General features: G+C 42.7%; 1 protein-coding gene across 3 annotated transcripts; it reads left to right on the forward strand.

Moving 5' to 3' along the window:
* Positions 1–7,031: 7,031 nt before the first annotated feature.
* ZBTB43 (zinc finger and BTB domain containing 43) lies at positions 7,032–14,639 on the forward strand. 3 transcript variants are annotated; one of them, XM_080630711.1, is made up of 3 exons: positions 7,032–7,160; positions 10,852–12,298; positions 13,507–14,639. In XM_080630711.1, the coding sequence occupies exon 2, from the start codon at positions 10,875–10,877 to the stop codon at positions 12,267–12,269; it is 1,395 nt and encodes a 464-aa protein (XP_080486837.1). In that variant the 5' UTR covers positions 7,032–7,160; positions 10,852–10,874; the 3' UTR covers positions 12,270–12,298; positions 13,507–14,639. The 3 variants fall into 3 exon arrangements, with proteins under 3 accessions (XP_080486837.1, XP_080486835.1, XP_080486836.1); XM_080630709.1 differs by having other exon boundaries at positions 10,852–14,639; XM_080630710.1 differs by lacking the exon at positions 7,032–7,160 and adding an exon at positions 7,192–7,559 and having other exon boundaries at positions 10,852–14,639.

The raw sequence follows: 14,639 nt of genomic DNA on the forward strand, positions 1-14,639 counted from the left end.
TTGGGGTGGGGATGTCTTTTTTAAATTATTATTAGTTTTTAGAAACACTCACAAAGGATTTGTTCCACAATGAGAGCATTTAGTAAGTATTTCCTCTAAAGAACTAAGCAGCTGGCAGTGCTATTACACAAAAGGACCATTTCAAGTATTTGGCTTTGCAGATCACAAGCATCACACTTCAAAATACAATCTTTTGTATAGATATGGTGTTTCTGTTCTCCAGCAGGAAAAGGAAATGCTTTACATTATTTTTAGATGGTTTAAAAGTAGGCAAAAGCAAAAATTTCCAACTGTTCAATTCAATGTCAAGAGTGGTCAGATGGTGCCATGTGGGAATAAAATAAGGGTCCCCTCAACAGCACAAGCTTCTGGGATGGTGCAGCCAAAGCTCTGGGAATGACACTATCTGTGGTTTCCTGCTGATCTCAGTGGGCCCTGGAGACATATGTGACCAACAGGACTCAGCACATGAGCAGCAACCAGGCAACATCCCCAAAGGCTGCAACCAGCAGAACAGCCAACAGGCAAATATTCTTTTAAATTAAGAGCATTCTTCTTAACAAAAAAACATGAGGAGAGATAAGCTTATGAACCACCTGCAGCCTCCATTTAACTGATATCCAAGGAATAATCCATCAGTCTGTAAGCCGGACCAGTTATTTTGTCTCTGCAGAAGATCCTGGGTAACAGAAAGAGGCCAGCTGAGGTGCCAAGCAGCTTTTTAGCGAACGTTCTGCTTCTTGCCTTCTCAGTGCCTTCATTTAGTAAGCACCAGAGAAAAAAGAAACAGCTACCAAAACCAACCACAACAAAAACAATGGGATGAGAATCTGATGCGTTTATCAAGCATCCAACTTCTGAAGGACATGAACAGTACCAGCACTGCACCCACCCGAATCAGGAGGAGGGAGGCCAAATATGTGCTGTCAAATATGCAAGATCCAGTGCCTCAAGCTATCAGCAAACCTCTTCAGCTGGACCTACCTCTTAACACAAGAATCTCACTAATTGAAGCTGCATTTTTGTGTAATACTTTACAATTCTATTATTCCCATTTTAATGCTGGTCATAAGAACCACTAGTTATAACAATCACCAGTCCTAGGGCCCTTGTTTGTGCTGCAATTGAAGTGCAAAGTAACTTGGACATGCCACTAAGACAATAAAATTCTAACATTTGGTTTGGTATCCATGAGGCTTTTATATTTTTGTTATGGCCACAGATCCTAAACTGAAGCTTCACTATTTACACGTGTCTGGAACACCAGAAAGTGCCAAAAATGTAATATACTTGCTTCCATTCAGGAGCTTGATCCAAACTTTTATAACCTCAGGAGAAAGTAAAACATACAAGAAATAGTTAACGTTGTTTCCATTTGCTTCCTTTGTAAAACAGAATTTTTGATTTAATAAGATAGCCTTGACCCTGCAGCTCTGCTCCTGGAGTCAGTGTGATTACACAGTAACTGCAGAACTGGTCACACAAAGGAAATCCAAAATGCTTTCTGGGCCATGCTCATGGTTAATGGTAACAGGTATTGCAGGAAGATTTTACATTTGAAAACAGGGGTTTTTTTCTGAAGGAAATGCAGGAGCAGGAAAGCAGAAGCTAGCAAAAGTAGCTTTTAATTCCCTAAATCCTACAAAGTAAATAGCTGCAGGAGTTCACAGCACAGCAGTTCTGATACTAGCACAAGAAGTGAGTGCTGCCTGTTAACTATATTGAATTATTTTCTCTGTATTTCAAATCATAATCATATATTTCTCATACAACCATGCCCTTCTCCCACTTATTCCATCCACTGAGTGTGCTGCAGCCTGCTGCCAAGTCTTGCATCCCTTTTTCAACAAATATTTGGGCAGGAACATCCTTCATTTATTCATTACTTGGCACTTATGGGATCCTAAATCTAACAGGGACAGACAGTGCTAATTCAGCATAAATGCTGAGCCAATATAATATTCCAGATCTTTTGCTGACAGTGGTATGCAAAACAGCCATGTAGAATAAATTCTTCAAACTGGAAGAAAATGCAAGACTATCTGACTGGCGCAGAATCAGGTGGGACACATAAATGTAAAAACAGAGATTAAAATTATCCATCTAAAGAAAATAGTTTAGTAACTTCCAGAATTATGACGGAGAAAAAGACGGTTTGATCTGATATTCTTCACCATGAATTCTACTCCACAGTTCAGAGCTGTACCAGGTATGTATCCCACTCCAGCTGGCTCCTATTATACAATGCAGAGTCAGAATCTGTTTCAAGGCAAAGATGGATGTCTGGCAGGTGAATAATCATCAGCATCTGACTAATTCAGCAGAGAAAGCAGCAGGAGCTTTTAAGAGACTCACTGAGGCCCCAGTTTGCAGTATAAACCTGGCACCATTGAGGCTATCTTCTGAACCGTAAGATTTGGTGGTGTGAGCTTCCTGCTGTTGTAACCAGAGAATGGAGCTGGTTGAGTATGGTAGCAATTGCATTTGAGTTGTTGACTCTTTACAGAAATCTGTCATTTAAAAAGTGGATTACATGGTTGTATTCCTACCCAAAAGCTTCGCAAGGCTACCTGCCAAGCCAAGCAAGATGCAGATTTAATACTGTGGTAGTCTAGAGAGAAATTCCACAATATACCTGTGCAAAAGTGGTTTGTGCAATCAGTTAGAGTGGAAATTAGATTACCCTTGCGGTAACACCCTGAAGCTGTACCTGAATATCCTTGCCCACCAGTAGGGAGTGCTTGACTCCCATACCAAGAGCAAACTGAACCCTCTCTTCTCTTGACTGCCTGGTGAACACACAACAAGGACTGCCAGGAGAGGCAAGGAAGCCTCTGCTGCTCTCTGTGCTACTAAAGGTTGGGCTGAGTTCTTTTCTGTTGTTTCTTTCACATCTGCTCTATGCATCATCATTATTCAATTTTTGCAACACTGTGCTTGTAACTGTGGGATCACAGTGTCCTCCAAACAGGCCAAAACATAGGCTTCAATATGCTGTCTGCCACTTCATCTCTCAACTACAGTTTATTTGTCATCTAAAAAAACCAACTATGGAAGGTTGCATAAGCTTGCTCTTTAACAAATTAAGTGCTTTGTGATTGTAAATAAGGAAAGAAGTTTTTGCTTCTGACATCATGGCTGAAAGCAAAGAGCATCAAAAGAATTCTTGATGGGTGGCATGAGCCGCAGAACAGTACCTGGCACTGCTTGTTTCAGAAGCACATATAAAAGCACTTTCCAATAAACTAATCCTTTTTTTTTTTCCTCTGTGACTCAGAGCTGAAAGTGTTGGCATCTGCAACCAACATCTGGAATTTGGTCCAGAACAGCTGATTCACTACCTGTTCTGCAAAACCAGAAGATGTGACGTCTTGAGATAATCATCTCTGGTAGTTTGATCAGGAAGAATTTTTGGTCAAGCAAACAGTATAGCAAATAACCAAGACAACTTGCAGAAGAGATTACAAGCAAAGATAGAAAACCTTGATTAAAAGCCATTTAAAATATATCAATAGCTTGATAGCCTGTCAAAGGTGGAAGAACCCTTTTCTAATCACACAAGGGCCTGCTTTCTTGATAGGAGTTTTCCCTCTGGCATACAAAAAGTTAAGCAAAACCTGCTTATCTGGTCTGTCACAAGAACATGCAGCAGCACTTTGCCCCTGGCCCCAAACCTCTCATCTGCTGTTAGCATGAAGGTTTGGTCCATGAGGCTGCCCACCCCAAAACCACCTAAAAACCAAAACCTGAACAAAAAAAAAACCCAAACCAAATGGGGACAGGCATGATACATAGTTATGATCTATTTGGGGCATCAGCTGAACACACTGTATAAACTTGAAGGCTTTTAAGGCTTCTTTATATTTACTTTCTGTTTTTTAGAAATACTGTAAATCCTGTATAAATTGGAAGGGGACCATAAGATTCCCCATGGACCAACCTTGTGTTAGACAAACCCAATGACAATAAAACTTGAAGTACAGTGGTAGGGTCACAGTGTCTTAGCCTCGCATCTTCAGTGGTTAAAATGGCAAGTGAGGAAAAATGCCCATCTCGCTGGTAACTCTTCAGAGTCTAACTGTGAACCAAGAACTCTTTTTTGAGACATTTCTATGGCTTTTTGAGCCTTATCTATTAGCATTAGATAAGGTTAACTATACAAGTCTAATGTAGTGAGGATCTTGTATTGGCCTGCTGTCTGCTGCTAGCATGTAGATTGTACATAGACTTCTACCACCAAGAGACATAATTCAAGTATTGATTAGAGCCTGCCCTGAGATTGCAGAGGAAAAGAGTTGTCACAGCTCTCAAAAGCATATGTTTAGGCATGTTCTCAGCCAGCTGAACCCACCATAAGTTTCTGCTCACAGGAGCTGGTTCTCAGCAAAGGAGAATCAGCTTTCAGAAGAGAAAGAGACAGACCCTGCCACTGTGTTACGGGTTCTTCTGCAGCAGCTGCAATAATGTAATTGTTTGCTTTCTGAATTTCAGCTGAAAACAGGTCTTTCCCCATTCAAAACTTCCTTGCCCTACAGCTTATCATTCTCATATATTGCTTAATTTGCTAAAGTATTGATAATGACTACAAAAGACGAAGAGATAATTGTGTTGTATTAAATATAAGCTTTCCCTTTCTCCATGTTTGCATTAAAGTTCTTATTAGGGTTTCTATTAATATAGGAAGTATATGGACTTAAAACCTGTGAATGTGCACCATTAAACCTGAAAATATACGCACAGACCAAATGTTCAGATATAAAACCTGATAAAATGGGTGCAGTTCCCACCTTGACAAATTCAGCCCCTGTGGAACAGCTCTCTCTTCCTTTCCATGTTTTCAGATGACCCCCACTCTGGCAGTGTTCAAGGCCAGGTTGGACACAGGGGCTTGGAGCAACCTGCTCTAGTGGAAGGGGTCCCTGCCTGTGGCAGGGGTTGGAGCTGGATGAGCTTTAAGGTCCCTTCAACACAAACCAGTCTCTGATTCTTGCTCAAGGTAACTCTGTTGCTCCAGCTTGGGTGACACGTTAAGGAGAGGCAGGATAAGGCATCTGCAGCCTATGAACGACCCACACCCACCGTGTGCTGACCGCTGCACCTCGGCCTTGGTCTGCCGGTGCCTCTTTGCCTCACGGCGGGGCAGGTTTCTGGGTTACAGCTTCGGGATTGGGAACAGGAGGCGAGCGGCGTTTCCTTCGTGGCCCGTTACAAACGTTTTGGTGCCACATTTCTCCATACGGCTGCTGTTCGGCGAGGATTCGAATCCCGTTGAGGTCTTTGTGATGAATTTATTAACCAGAGGTTATCGCCTGCTTTCTTTTCAAACGATGAAGCGGAATAAATACCGATTTGGGTCAGTTTAGGCCTGAGGTAAACGCGCGCGCCCGGCCTGGGGCGCCACCTGCTGGAGCAGGCGGGAAGCGGAACCATCGGCGGGGTGCGGAGGTGAGGGGGGCTCCTGGGGCGCAGAGGGCATGGCCGAGCCCCCCGGCTCCCTCCCCGGCATCCAGGGCCCGAGAAGGACTGGGGGCTGGCGACAGAAACGCCATTGATGCTGTTCCCTGGCGCAGCGCGCTGCAGGCACAGGGTCACAACTGGTTTTCCTTGAAGACCAAGGATCGCCAAGTACTCGTGTGCAGCTAAAACTGGAGCCATGATTCCCAGATGGACCCAGGGAATCTGAACAGGACACGTATGGGAAATGGAGAGAGTCACTGCATGTGCAAGATAGCAAAATGAGTTTGTGAAGAAGATTCCATCGTGTTTTCTTTCTGATTGAACTGAATGAGAAACTTGTGAAGCCAAACTGGAGCGGCAGCATCCTTGCTTAGCTCACCAGCTGCTTACTGAGAGGCAACACAGGTCTTCAGCTGCAATCTCAGCAACTCCACGAGGATGCCGTACCACCTAGTGCCACGAGACCAAACAGCTCCAGCTTTTCCTTAGAGCAAGAGTCACAAATTCAGTCGTTTACTTTATAAAAAATGCCTGCTATTCAGTCACCTCTCTTCCTAGCTTAAGAGATTGTCCAAAACTGTGTTAACCTTTTGTTTAGAGGCTGGAATCCTGACAAAAATAGACCAGCTACCTGCAGAGTTATGAATTCCCTTAATATCCAAGCACAATAACACTGTTATGAAGGCCATGGGGCTGTGTGGAGAGCTCAAAGTTGTTGATCTGTTTTCATCCCATAAATCATCCTTGTGGAATCTCGACTTTGAAAAGTTCCTGTGTGTGCTTGTTGCCCAGCTCATGGTGTGACCATAGAACAGCCCTTGTCACATAGCGGATCAGTGTCTGTCCTTAACACGGGAAGGACGCAAGGCAGAGGCAGTGGAATGAGGCACTGCTCAGTGGTGGGCCCCTCTGGTAGAGCTGGAAGCACTGCCATGGAGAACATCAGTGGAGCGGAGGCACAGGAGGACTCCTCAGGGAAATTATGCAGTGACAATGTTATTCTTATTGACTGCTTATATTAGAAACCACATCAACTCCCAAACCAACCCATGGAAAGTAAATCATCTTCCCAGCAACTACGCATTATCACAATCCCTGAGGGACAAATGCATCTCTTCAGTGTACTACGTGTGATGTTGGTGACTTTCCTGCTGCTTCTGTTTTCCTGTGCTCGATTTTGCATTACATTTGCTTTCTGAAGTAAATGCAGCTACAAGTGACCTGTAGAAACTGATCACTGTCATTAAGGCCTGTTTTCAAGCAGGATTACATCCAGTAGGTACCGGGTAGCATGAGAGATTACACACAGTGCACTGCCTGGGTGTTCTTTAAACCCTAGCTTAACGCATGCTGGCTTTCGTCTCTCAGGGACCCCCACAGCGCTCCGGAGGCGGGCGAAAAGCGGGGCACCGCGGCCACTGCACCGAGGGGGACCCCGCAGCACCGCGGCCTCCCCGGCCTCCGAGCGACGCTCATGCGCCTGGCCAGCAGGGGGCGCCGCCACTGAGGGGAGCGAATACGCGGTGCCAGGCCGGAAGCAAAAGGTCTGACCCAAGCTGTCACGTGCGCGATATGCGGAAGCGCTGCACAGGAAGCGGGGGGGTACTTCCGGCGTCGGCCGGGCTGTGCGCGGAGGCAGTGCGGCCGCTCGGCGCGCTGGGCCGGGTCGATCCCCGCTATGCGACAGATTCCGGGGCCCGCAGGTGAGGCGCGGCCCGCGCTGCCGCCGCACGGAGCCCGCGGACCCGCTCCGGGGCGGTGGGAGGTAGCGCGGCGCGGTATGACGAGTGAGGCCTTCCACTTCCCCATCCTCGCCGCCCCGGGGGGCTGCGCGCAGCTTCCCGGCCGGGTGTCTCTCCCCGGCGGGCCGAGGAGCCGCGGGGTGCGGATGGGAGCGGGTACTGGGCCCTGTTCGTCAGCTGTGGGGGTGCAGGGGGTTGGCTGGGCCTGCAGCCTCCGGGACAGGGCCCCAGCGGCGCGGCCGCGGCTGTAGCCTGCGGGAGCTGCCGGGACAGATAAACAAGTTGATTCTCCGGTACCTCTGCATGCGGGGAGCTGAAGTAACTGCCTGCAGGCGCTTCTGAGAGGAGTTTTGTTCTTGAGTGAGTACTGTCTGCCTTGTATGTGTCACTCAGTGTTGCAGCATGGAGGCTATGGGTTTTTAGTTACTTAAAAGGACTTTATACGAGTTGGGATAAAGAAGATGCAGACAGAGCAGAAGGAGGTAAAAGTGAAGTTTTCTTGATGTGTGGCTTTATTAATAAGAATTATTTTATTCATGTTTTGATTGATTTTGTTTACATGAAAAATTAAAATGTATAAAAGTTTGCTTCCATCTGGAATTGTTTGTGTGGTGGCATCACGAGTGCTGGCTGAAAGCTGCCAGTTTAGATTAGCAGTGACTAGGTAAGGCATGTCTCTTTAAATTTCCATTCAGGACACATGTCCTGAAGATTCCAAAAGGAATCTTCTGTAGGCAAGTGTTGAAAAATAGTCTTAAATCTCGGAACGTTCTGAAAGGAGGTAAAGAAGTGCATCTGCATAAGACAGTAGGTTTGATAAGAATAAAATAGGCATTTTGTAATGCTTGCGAGGTATAAGGCAACTGTTAAAAATGCTTAAGTAACATTGTCAAGTTGTAAGCAAAGTGGTAATAACAATTGAACTGGCTGGCATGATGTTCTGTTGCTGTCTAGAGAAACACCAGTAGCTGATGTGGTCTCCTGAAGTGGGTTGGTGCTGTGGGTACACAGCAGGGCTGATGCTTCCAAGAATAAAAGTGAAGTACTGAAGACAGTAAGTTTAAAGGTGGTGTTCTACTATTATGTAGGTAATGACTTGAAGATCAGATGACCTGCAAGCTTTTCAGAGCTCCCTCTTCCAAAGAAGTAATTTTAAAATCTATTTCTGGTATTAAATACTTAAAGTTGTAAGGGCTGAAGGGGAGGACTCTCTGAAGGAAGAGTGGTAGTTTGTGATGTAAGTCAAAACACTTAAGAATAGTGATGTGCTAAACCTGCAAGTTTTAAGCTGTTTCCTCAGTTGATGTGTGTTGGTTTTTGTCTCAGCAGAATGTAGCCGTTTACCTGTGATTTATGTGAGTTGGTATTTGTGGGAAAACTGCCTTGTGCCACCCCGTGTTTAAAAAAAACCAACTAAAATGATGACTGATCCTCATGTCAAATCTGAGGTAGCTGGTAAACACCTCTTAAGTTAAACAATTGTTTCAGCCAGTAAAACAATAGTGATTTGTGAAAATGTAAAGTGAATGTGACTTCACTGCAAGTTATGGTGTTCAACAACAAAATGTTTAGTCCTTCTGTTTCCTCCCACTACCCAGTAATGAGTGTAAGAAGAAGGGAAATGAGTGTAGGAAGAAGGGAAATGATCAAAAAAGGTATTTTTTTTCGTTGGACTGTTGCTGTGATTATTTATGATTACAAATGGCTTTCAAAAATGACAGGCTATTCTTTCCAGTCCGTTTTCTTCAGAGACATTCATAAAAGTCAGTTTGATATTATGCTTTTAGTGAAAAATGAAAAGGAATCTTAAAAGCAGAATGTTGATGATTCTGCAGAAGATACCAGTTTTATGAGGAGCTTGGGCCTGTATTTATTGAAGTCTCGATGGCTTTCAGACTCCTATGCTCTTTGCTATGGAAAGCCTGGTCACCTTTATTTAAGGTAATGGTAAATAGTCTGTGCTCCATATGCTTGTCATCCTTCTCTAGCTCTGAGCCTTTGGAGATGGGAACTGAGGTTTTTTGGGAGTGGAGGAGAGCTGTCAAGAATATGATTTGGAGAACAGATGAGAATGGTAAAGAAGGGATTATGTAACCATGAGCTGTTGATTAAACATTGAGTGAGCTACATAATCCCTCCTGTGCTGTCTGTGTCTTGGCAGCGAGCTCTGCTGCTCCTTCTGCACTCAGCACTCACATGTTTGTGCTGACGTGCCAGCATTTTAACACAAAAGTGCACCAAAAGAACAGTTTTCTGTTGCTGGTTACATAACTGTGTGCAAAGCCCTGTGGTGGTTGTGCAGGCTCTCTGTAGCAGGGATTCATAATCTTATCTTCTTCTTGATTCTGTATTTCCATAGAAGCACTGTCATTTTAGAGTCCTCCAACTGTTTGTAACGCAAATTCTGGTTTAACACCGTATTAACAACATGCATTACATTCTGTATGTATACACTGTCTGCTAATTCACTATGTATTATCTCTCAGGTGTGTCTGTTAAAACTTTGGCACATTCCCACTGATGAGAAACAGATGAGTGGCAGAGAAGTCTGCTTGCTACTCCATGGCTCTTCTAGAATTCCATTGTATTCCATTTATACATTATCAGGTTGAAAAATTGCACAAGTTGAACTTATTCAGGCAGTTAATGTTGGTCATTCATCGTTTCGTTTAAATTTCTGTCATTATTTCTAATGGTAACGATATGTAAATTTATCTCAAATTTAAAATTTAAAGTAGACATTTTAAATAATTACTGCTTAAAAGACTGTTACCTTTGTAGTAAGACATCTGGATCATGTGGGAATAAAGACATTAAAAACTAAGCTATTAGCTGAGCTTCTAGTATATAATTGTTGCACTGTTACAAATACAAGGTACCTGCAGATAAAATTCTGTACAGTAGAGATATCCTTTTCCTGATTAACATTTTAGATTCATAAGGTTTTTCTTAAAGTAAGGAATGTTACAATAACATCTGAAAAAGCCTGGAATTACAAGACTGGGTTGCACATCTCTGTGCAAGATGTTGCTATTACACCTTTCAGTTAGTAAAATGACAAGAAATTGTCACTAGAAGAGTCATAAGCCTCATTCTCACTTGGGTTCTGTCTGTGCTGCCTTTGCCATTGTATGAATCAATATCTCAGCTATTGAAAACTTCATTTAAAGTGGAATATTTCGTAAGAGTACCATCAGTCTATTTGGGATCGGTGAGATGATTTTGTTAGCAGAATCTCTCATTTGCTGTTATAAACTCTGGGACAACCTGGAGTTAGAACTTTACTGCTAGAATTTCAATAAATAACTGTTTTCGTTATCTTAAACTCGTGCTTGAAGTGCTTAATCTATCTCAACTGGGTACCATGCTTCTTGTAGTTCCTCTTGATGAGTCCTCTTGGATAGAAGAAACACAACAAAATATGCTGGCAGAGCAATTTGTGGCCTAGGTACAACTTCCAGAAATGACAGAAATGTGGTGGGGTAGGAGAATAGAAGTGCAGCAGTGACACAGGTTCCAGAAAATGCTGGGTTGATTCCATATGAGTCTGCTTAAGTGTTATTTGTTAAAGAAAACAGAAGCATAGAAGGAAATGGGAAGGTCAGTACTTTACTATCAGAATTTCTGATTTTATTTTTCCTTTTCCTTGCAGCACAGCACTAAATTTGTAATGAAATGGAGTCTGGGTCAAGCTCTTTTCGAGTGGAATTTCCAGATTTTTCTAGCACCATTTTGCAGAAGTTAAACCAGCAGCGCCAGCAAGGACAACTATGTGATGTGTCCATTGTAGTTCAGGGCCATCTCTTCAGAGCCCATAAAGCTGTTCTTGCAGCCAGTTCACCTTACTTTTGTGATCAGGTTCTCCTAAAAAACAGCAGAAGAATAGTCCTGCCTGATGTGATGAATCCCAGGGTATTTGAAAACATTCTTCTGTCTACCTATACAGGTCGTCTGGTAATGCCTGCTCCTGAAATTGTTAGCTATTTGACAGCAGCAAGTTTCCTTCAGATGTGGCATGTGGTGGATAAATGCACTGAAGTGCTAGAGGGGAACCCAACAGTTCTGTGTCAGAAGATGAATCATGGCAGTGATCATCAGTCCCCAAGCAGCAGTAGTTACAACGGCCTGGTTGAAACCTTTGAACTTGGCTCTGGAGGACAGCCAGAATTCCATAAAGGGCAGGAGCTAAGAGATGGTGAAAATGAAGAAGAGAGCTCTAAAGATGAACTGTCATGTCAACTGACAGAACATGAGTACCTTCCCAGTAATTCTTCAACAGAACATGATAGACTTAGCACTGGAATGACAAGTCAGGATGGTGAAGAAGGAACTAGTGACAGTGCAGAGTATCAGTATACCAGGCCTATGTATAGCAAACCCAGCATCATGTCTCATAAGCGGTGGATCCATGTGAAACCAGAAAGATTTGAACAAGACTGTGAAGGTGTTGATAATCCTTACGATGAACACCAGGTGTCTGAATCCATGAATGCCATTCAGGCAGATCATTCAATCCAGTCTTCAGGTGTTGAAGACTTTCATATAGGCGACAAAAAGATGGAAACAGAATTTGATGAGCAGGCAGATGAAAGTAATTACGATGAACAAGTTGACTTCTATGGCTCTTCTATGGAAGAATTTTCTGGTGAAAGGGCAGATGGAAATATAAATGCACACAGACAGGATCTTATGATGGCAGCAGGTTATAGTGAAGGCATTGAAATGGCTACAGGAATTAAAGAAGAAACGTCCCTCACTGGATTCTCACATGCTGATAAGCTGTATCCCTGTCAGTGTGGAAAAAGCTTTACACACAAAAGTCAAAGAGATCGGCACATGAGTATGCACCTTGGCCTCCGACCTTATGGCTGTGGTGTCTGTGGTAAGAAGTTCAAAATGAAACACCATCTCGTAGGCCATATGAAAATTCATACAGGCATAAAACCGTATGAGTGTAACATCTGTGGGAAAAGGTTTATGTGGCGGGACAGTTTCCATCGACATGTGACCTCCTGTACCAAGTCATACCAAGCTTCTAAAGCTGAGCAGAGTACTACTGAGATGAACTAAGGCATCAGTGCTTACGTTTGTTTATTAAAGTAAGCAAATTAATTATGCAAATCACGTCTGGTACTTGCTATTGTAAATTCTCAATCTCCTCCCCCCCTTCCAAGTTGTAATGATTATGCTGGTATAAACAGACCAAACTTTTATTTTACTTTCCACAGTATTACTCCAGGTGTTCAAAGTGCAAACGGTTAATCTGAAAGGTGCTTGTAAAGTGAGGTCTCTAAGGTCTCTGTGACGTTTATTGTAATCGCAGCAGTATTGAGAAGCCCTGTTGGTTTTCCTGAGTCTCCTAAATTCAAAGCTCAGAATTGACCCAAATCCTGCAAATGCTTAGATGAAGCAAGAATTAAAGTAGCCCTACTTAATGAGGAAGAGAACTAGGATGACAAAACCAGGGTGTGTATCACAGAACCACAGAATGGTTTGGATTGGAAGGGACCTTAAAGCTCATCCAGTTCCAACCCCTGCCACGGGCAGGGACACCTTCTACTAGAGCAGGTTGCTTCAAGCCCCTGTGTCCAACCTGGCCTTGAACACTGCCAGGGATGGGGCAGCCACAGCTTCTTTGGGCACCCTGTGCCAGCGCCTCAGCACCCTCATGATGATATAATTCACATTTTAATGACAAAAAGTTAGAATTCCACCTCAAACTGGAGACTGCCAACTTAATGTGCATCATTAGATAGTTTACATTGTTAAATAGCCTTTGCTGTATTGCTTAATGGAAGGCTGTGTTAAATATGGTTTGGCTTTCCTTTATCTGTCTTCCATTTTATTATCCATCTTCAGTAAAACAAATGTCTAATTTTGTGCTGATTTCTATTTAGTGTCTGTAATGCATTTAAATATAGTTGAGCACTATATAAACATCATTAAGCATAATTTGTCTCTACTCCTCCAGGGCCTAATGCCATATGACTCTTGGCTTGACTTGATTTTAATTGCTACACCATGAGAGCTTCTAGAAGGGTGTGTAATAAATGTTTTGTCAGGACAAAAAAAAAGTAATATTTGGAACTTACCCAAAATAATCAAACATTCAAACTGTAGTTTTCTGGTCAGATTTTTGTGGTTTACTACAGTAGCAAGTACCAAACTCTGTGGATTCCCAAATTGACTTTTTATTGGTACAAAAACTTCTTTGAGAACTTCTACCTAGTTTTAGAAACCTGCTTTAGGAAAATTATTTAGTCATTGATAGGTATTTATACTTTTAATTCTTTTACTCTTTGAATAGGAAGAACTATAATACAGATTCTTGGTACTGAACTACTGTGACTTTACATGTGATCACAAGCAGCCGGAGTTGATTACCTCTGCAGATGAAGTTGCTTGTGGAAAAAAAAGTAGGAATTATGGTATTTGGATTTATTAATGGTACTGAGAACACGCTACCATGCTCATGTCCGAGGTCTGGGGGTTTGCTGGGGAAGTGGTGCGCCTGCTTCGTTAGGATGAGGATCTATGTGCTGGGCTCTCATTCCTGGCAATAGATGGAGGAGCATTTGTAGTTCCGAGAGATGCTGCCAGCTCTGCAGGTAGAGTGAATGCATCAGTTTTAAAGGTGGCAACAGGATTTTGGGGTTGAAAGCTTAATGCAGTCCTGTGCAAAAGCAATTAACCCTTTTTGTAGTTTACTGAAACATAAAAAGGAAAGAGCCTTCAGAGCATACACAGACTATCACACAAAGAGTTGATGTCCAAGTACAGTGCTGGTAACACGAGGGGGGAAGTTACCCAGCACCAAAGGCCTAATCCTGTCTGGCCCAAATTTATGTATTTGATACTGTGGTATGCAGGATAACATACTTAACAGACACATACATAACAGATGACCCTGTATGGTGAAGCAAAACCACACAAAGATAGTTACTATTTAGATGCTTTTTTAAACTCCCAGTTACAAATTGTCTTAAGATGCAACCAAACTGTATCTTGAATGTGAATGTCTGGTACAAGCTGGGGTTTTACTACTCAGTGGGCTGTAATGACTGTAGCTTCTTTTCTGACATTCTACTTACAAACTTTAATTTTCTTAAGAGGCTCTTAATCTTCTAATGCTTCAGATATTTTTCATATGGAATTTTGTTAGAACAGATGTTCCCAAATAGGATGAACCCGTTGCTGGCAATGGGCATAAATGGTCAGCACCACAGAGTTCCTGTTCTTAGCACTTAATTGAACTCTACAATACACCATGGTGGCCATATATAACCCTTGTAATCAAGGTAACTAAACAGGGATTTGCTCACTAACACTGTAACCTGCTTAATGTATAGAAGCACTTTGTATTTAAAAAGAAAAGCAAAAAAAAAAAAAAAAAAAAAAAAAAGGAAAAAAGCATAAAACTTTATAAGTATGTTTTTTAAA

The sequence above is a fragment of the Psittacula echo genome (genome assembly GCF_963264785.1).
Source record: "Psittacula echo genome assembly, chromosome: 16".
Taxonomy (NCBI): Eukaryota; Metazoa; Chordata; class Aves; order Psittaciformes; family Psittacidae; genus Psittacula; species Psittacula echo.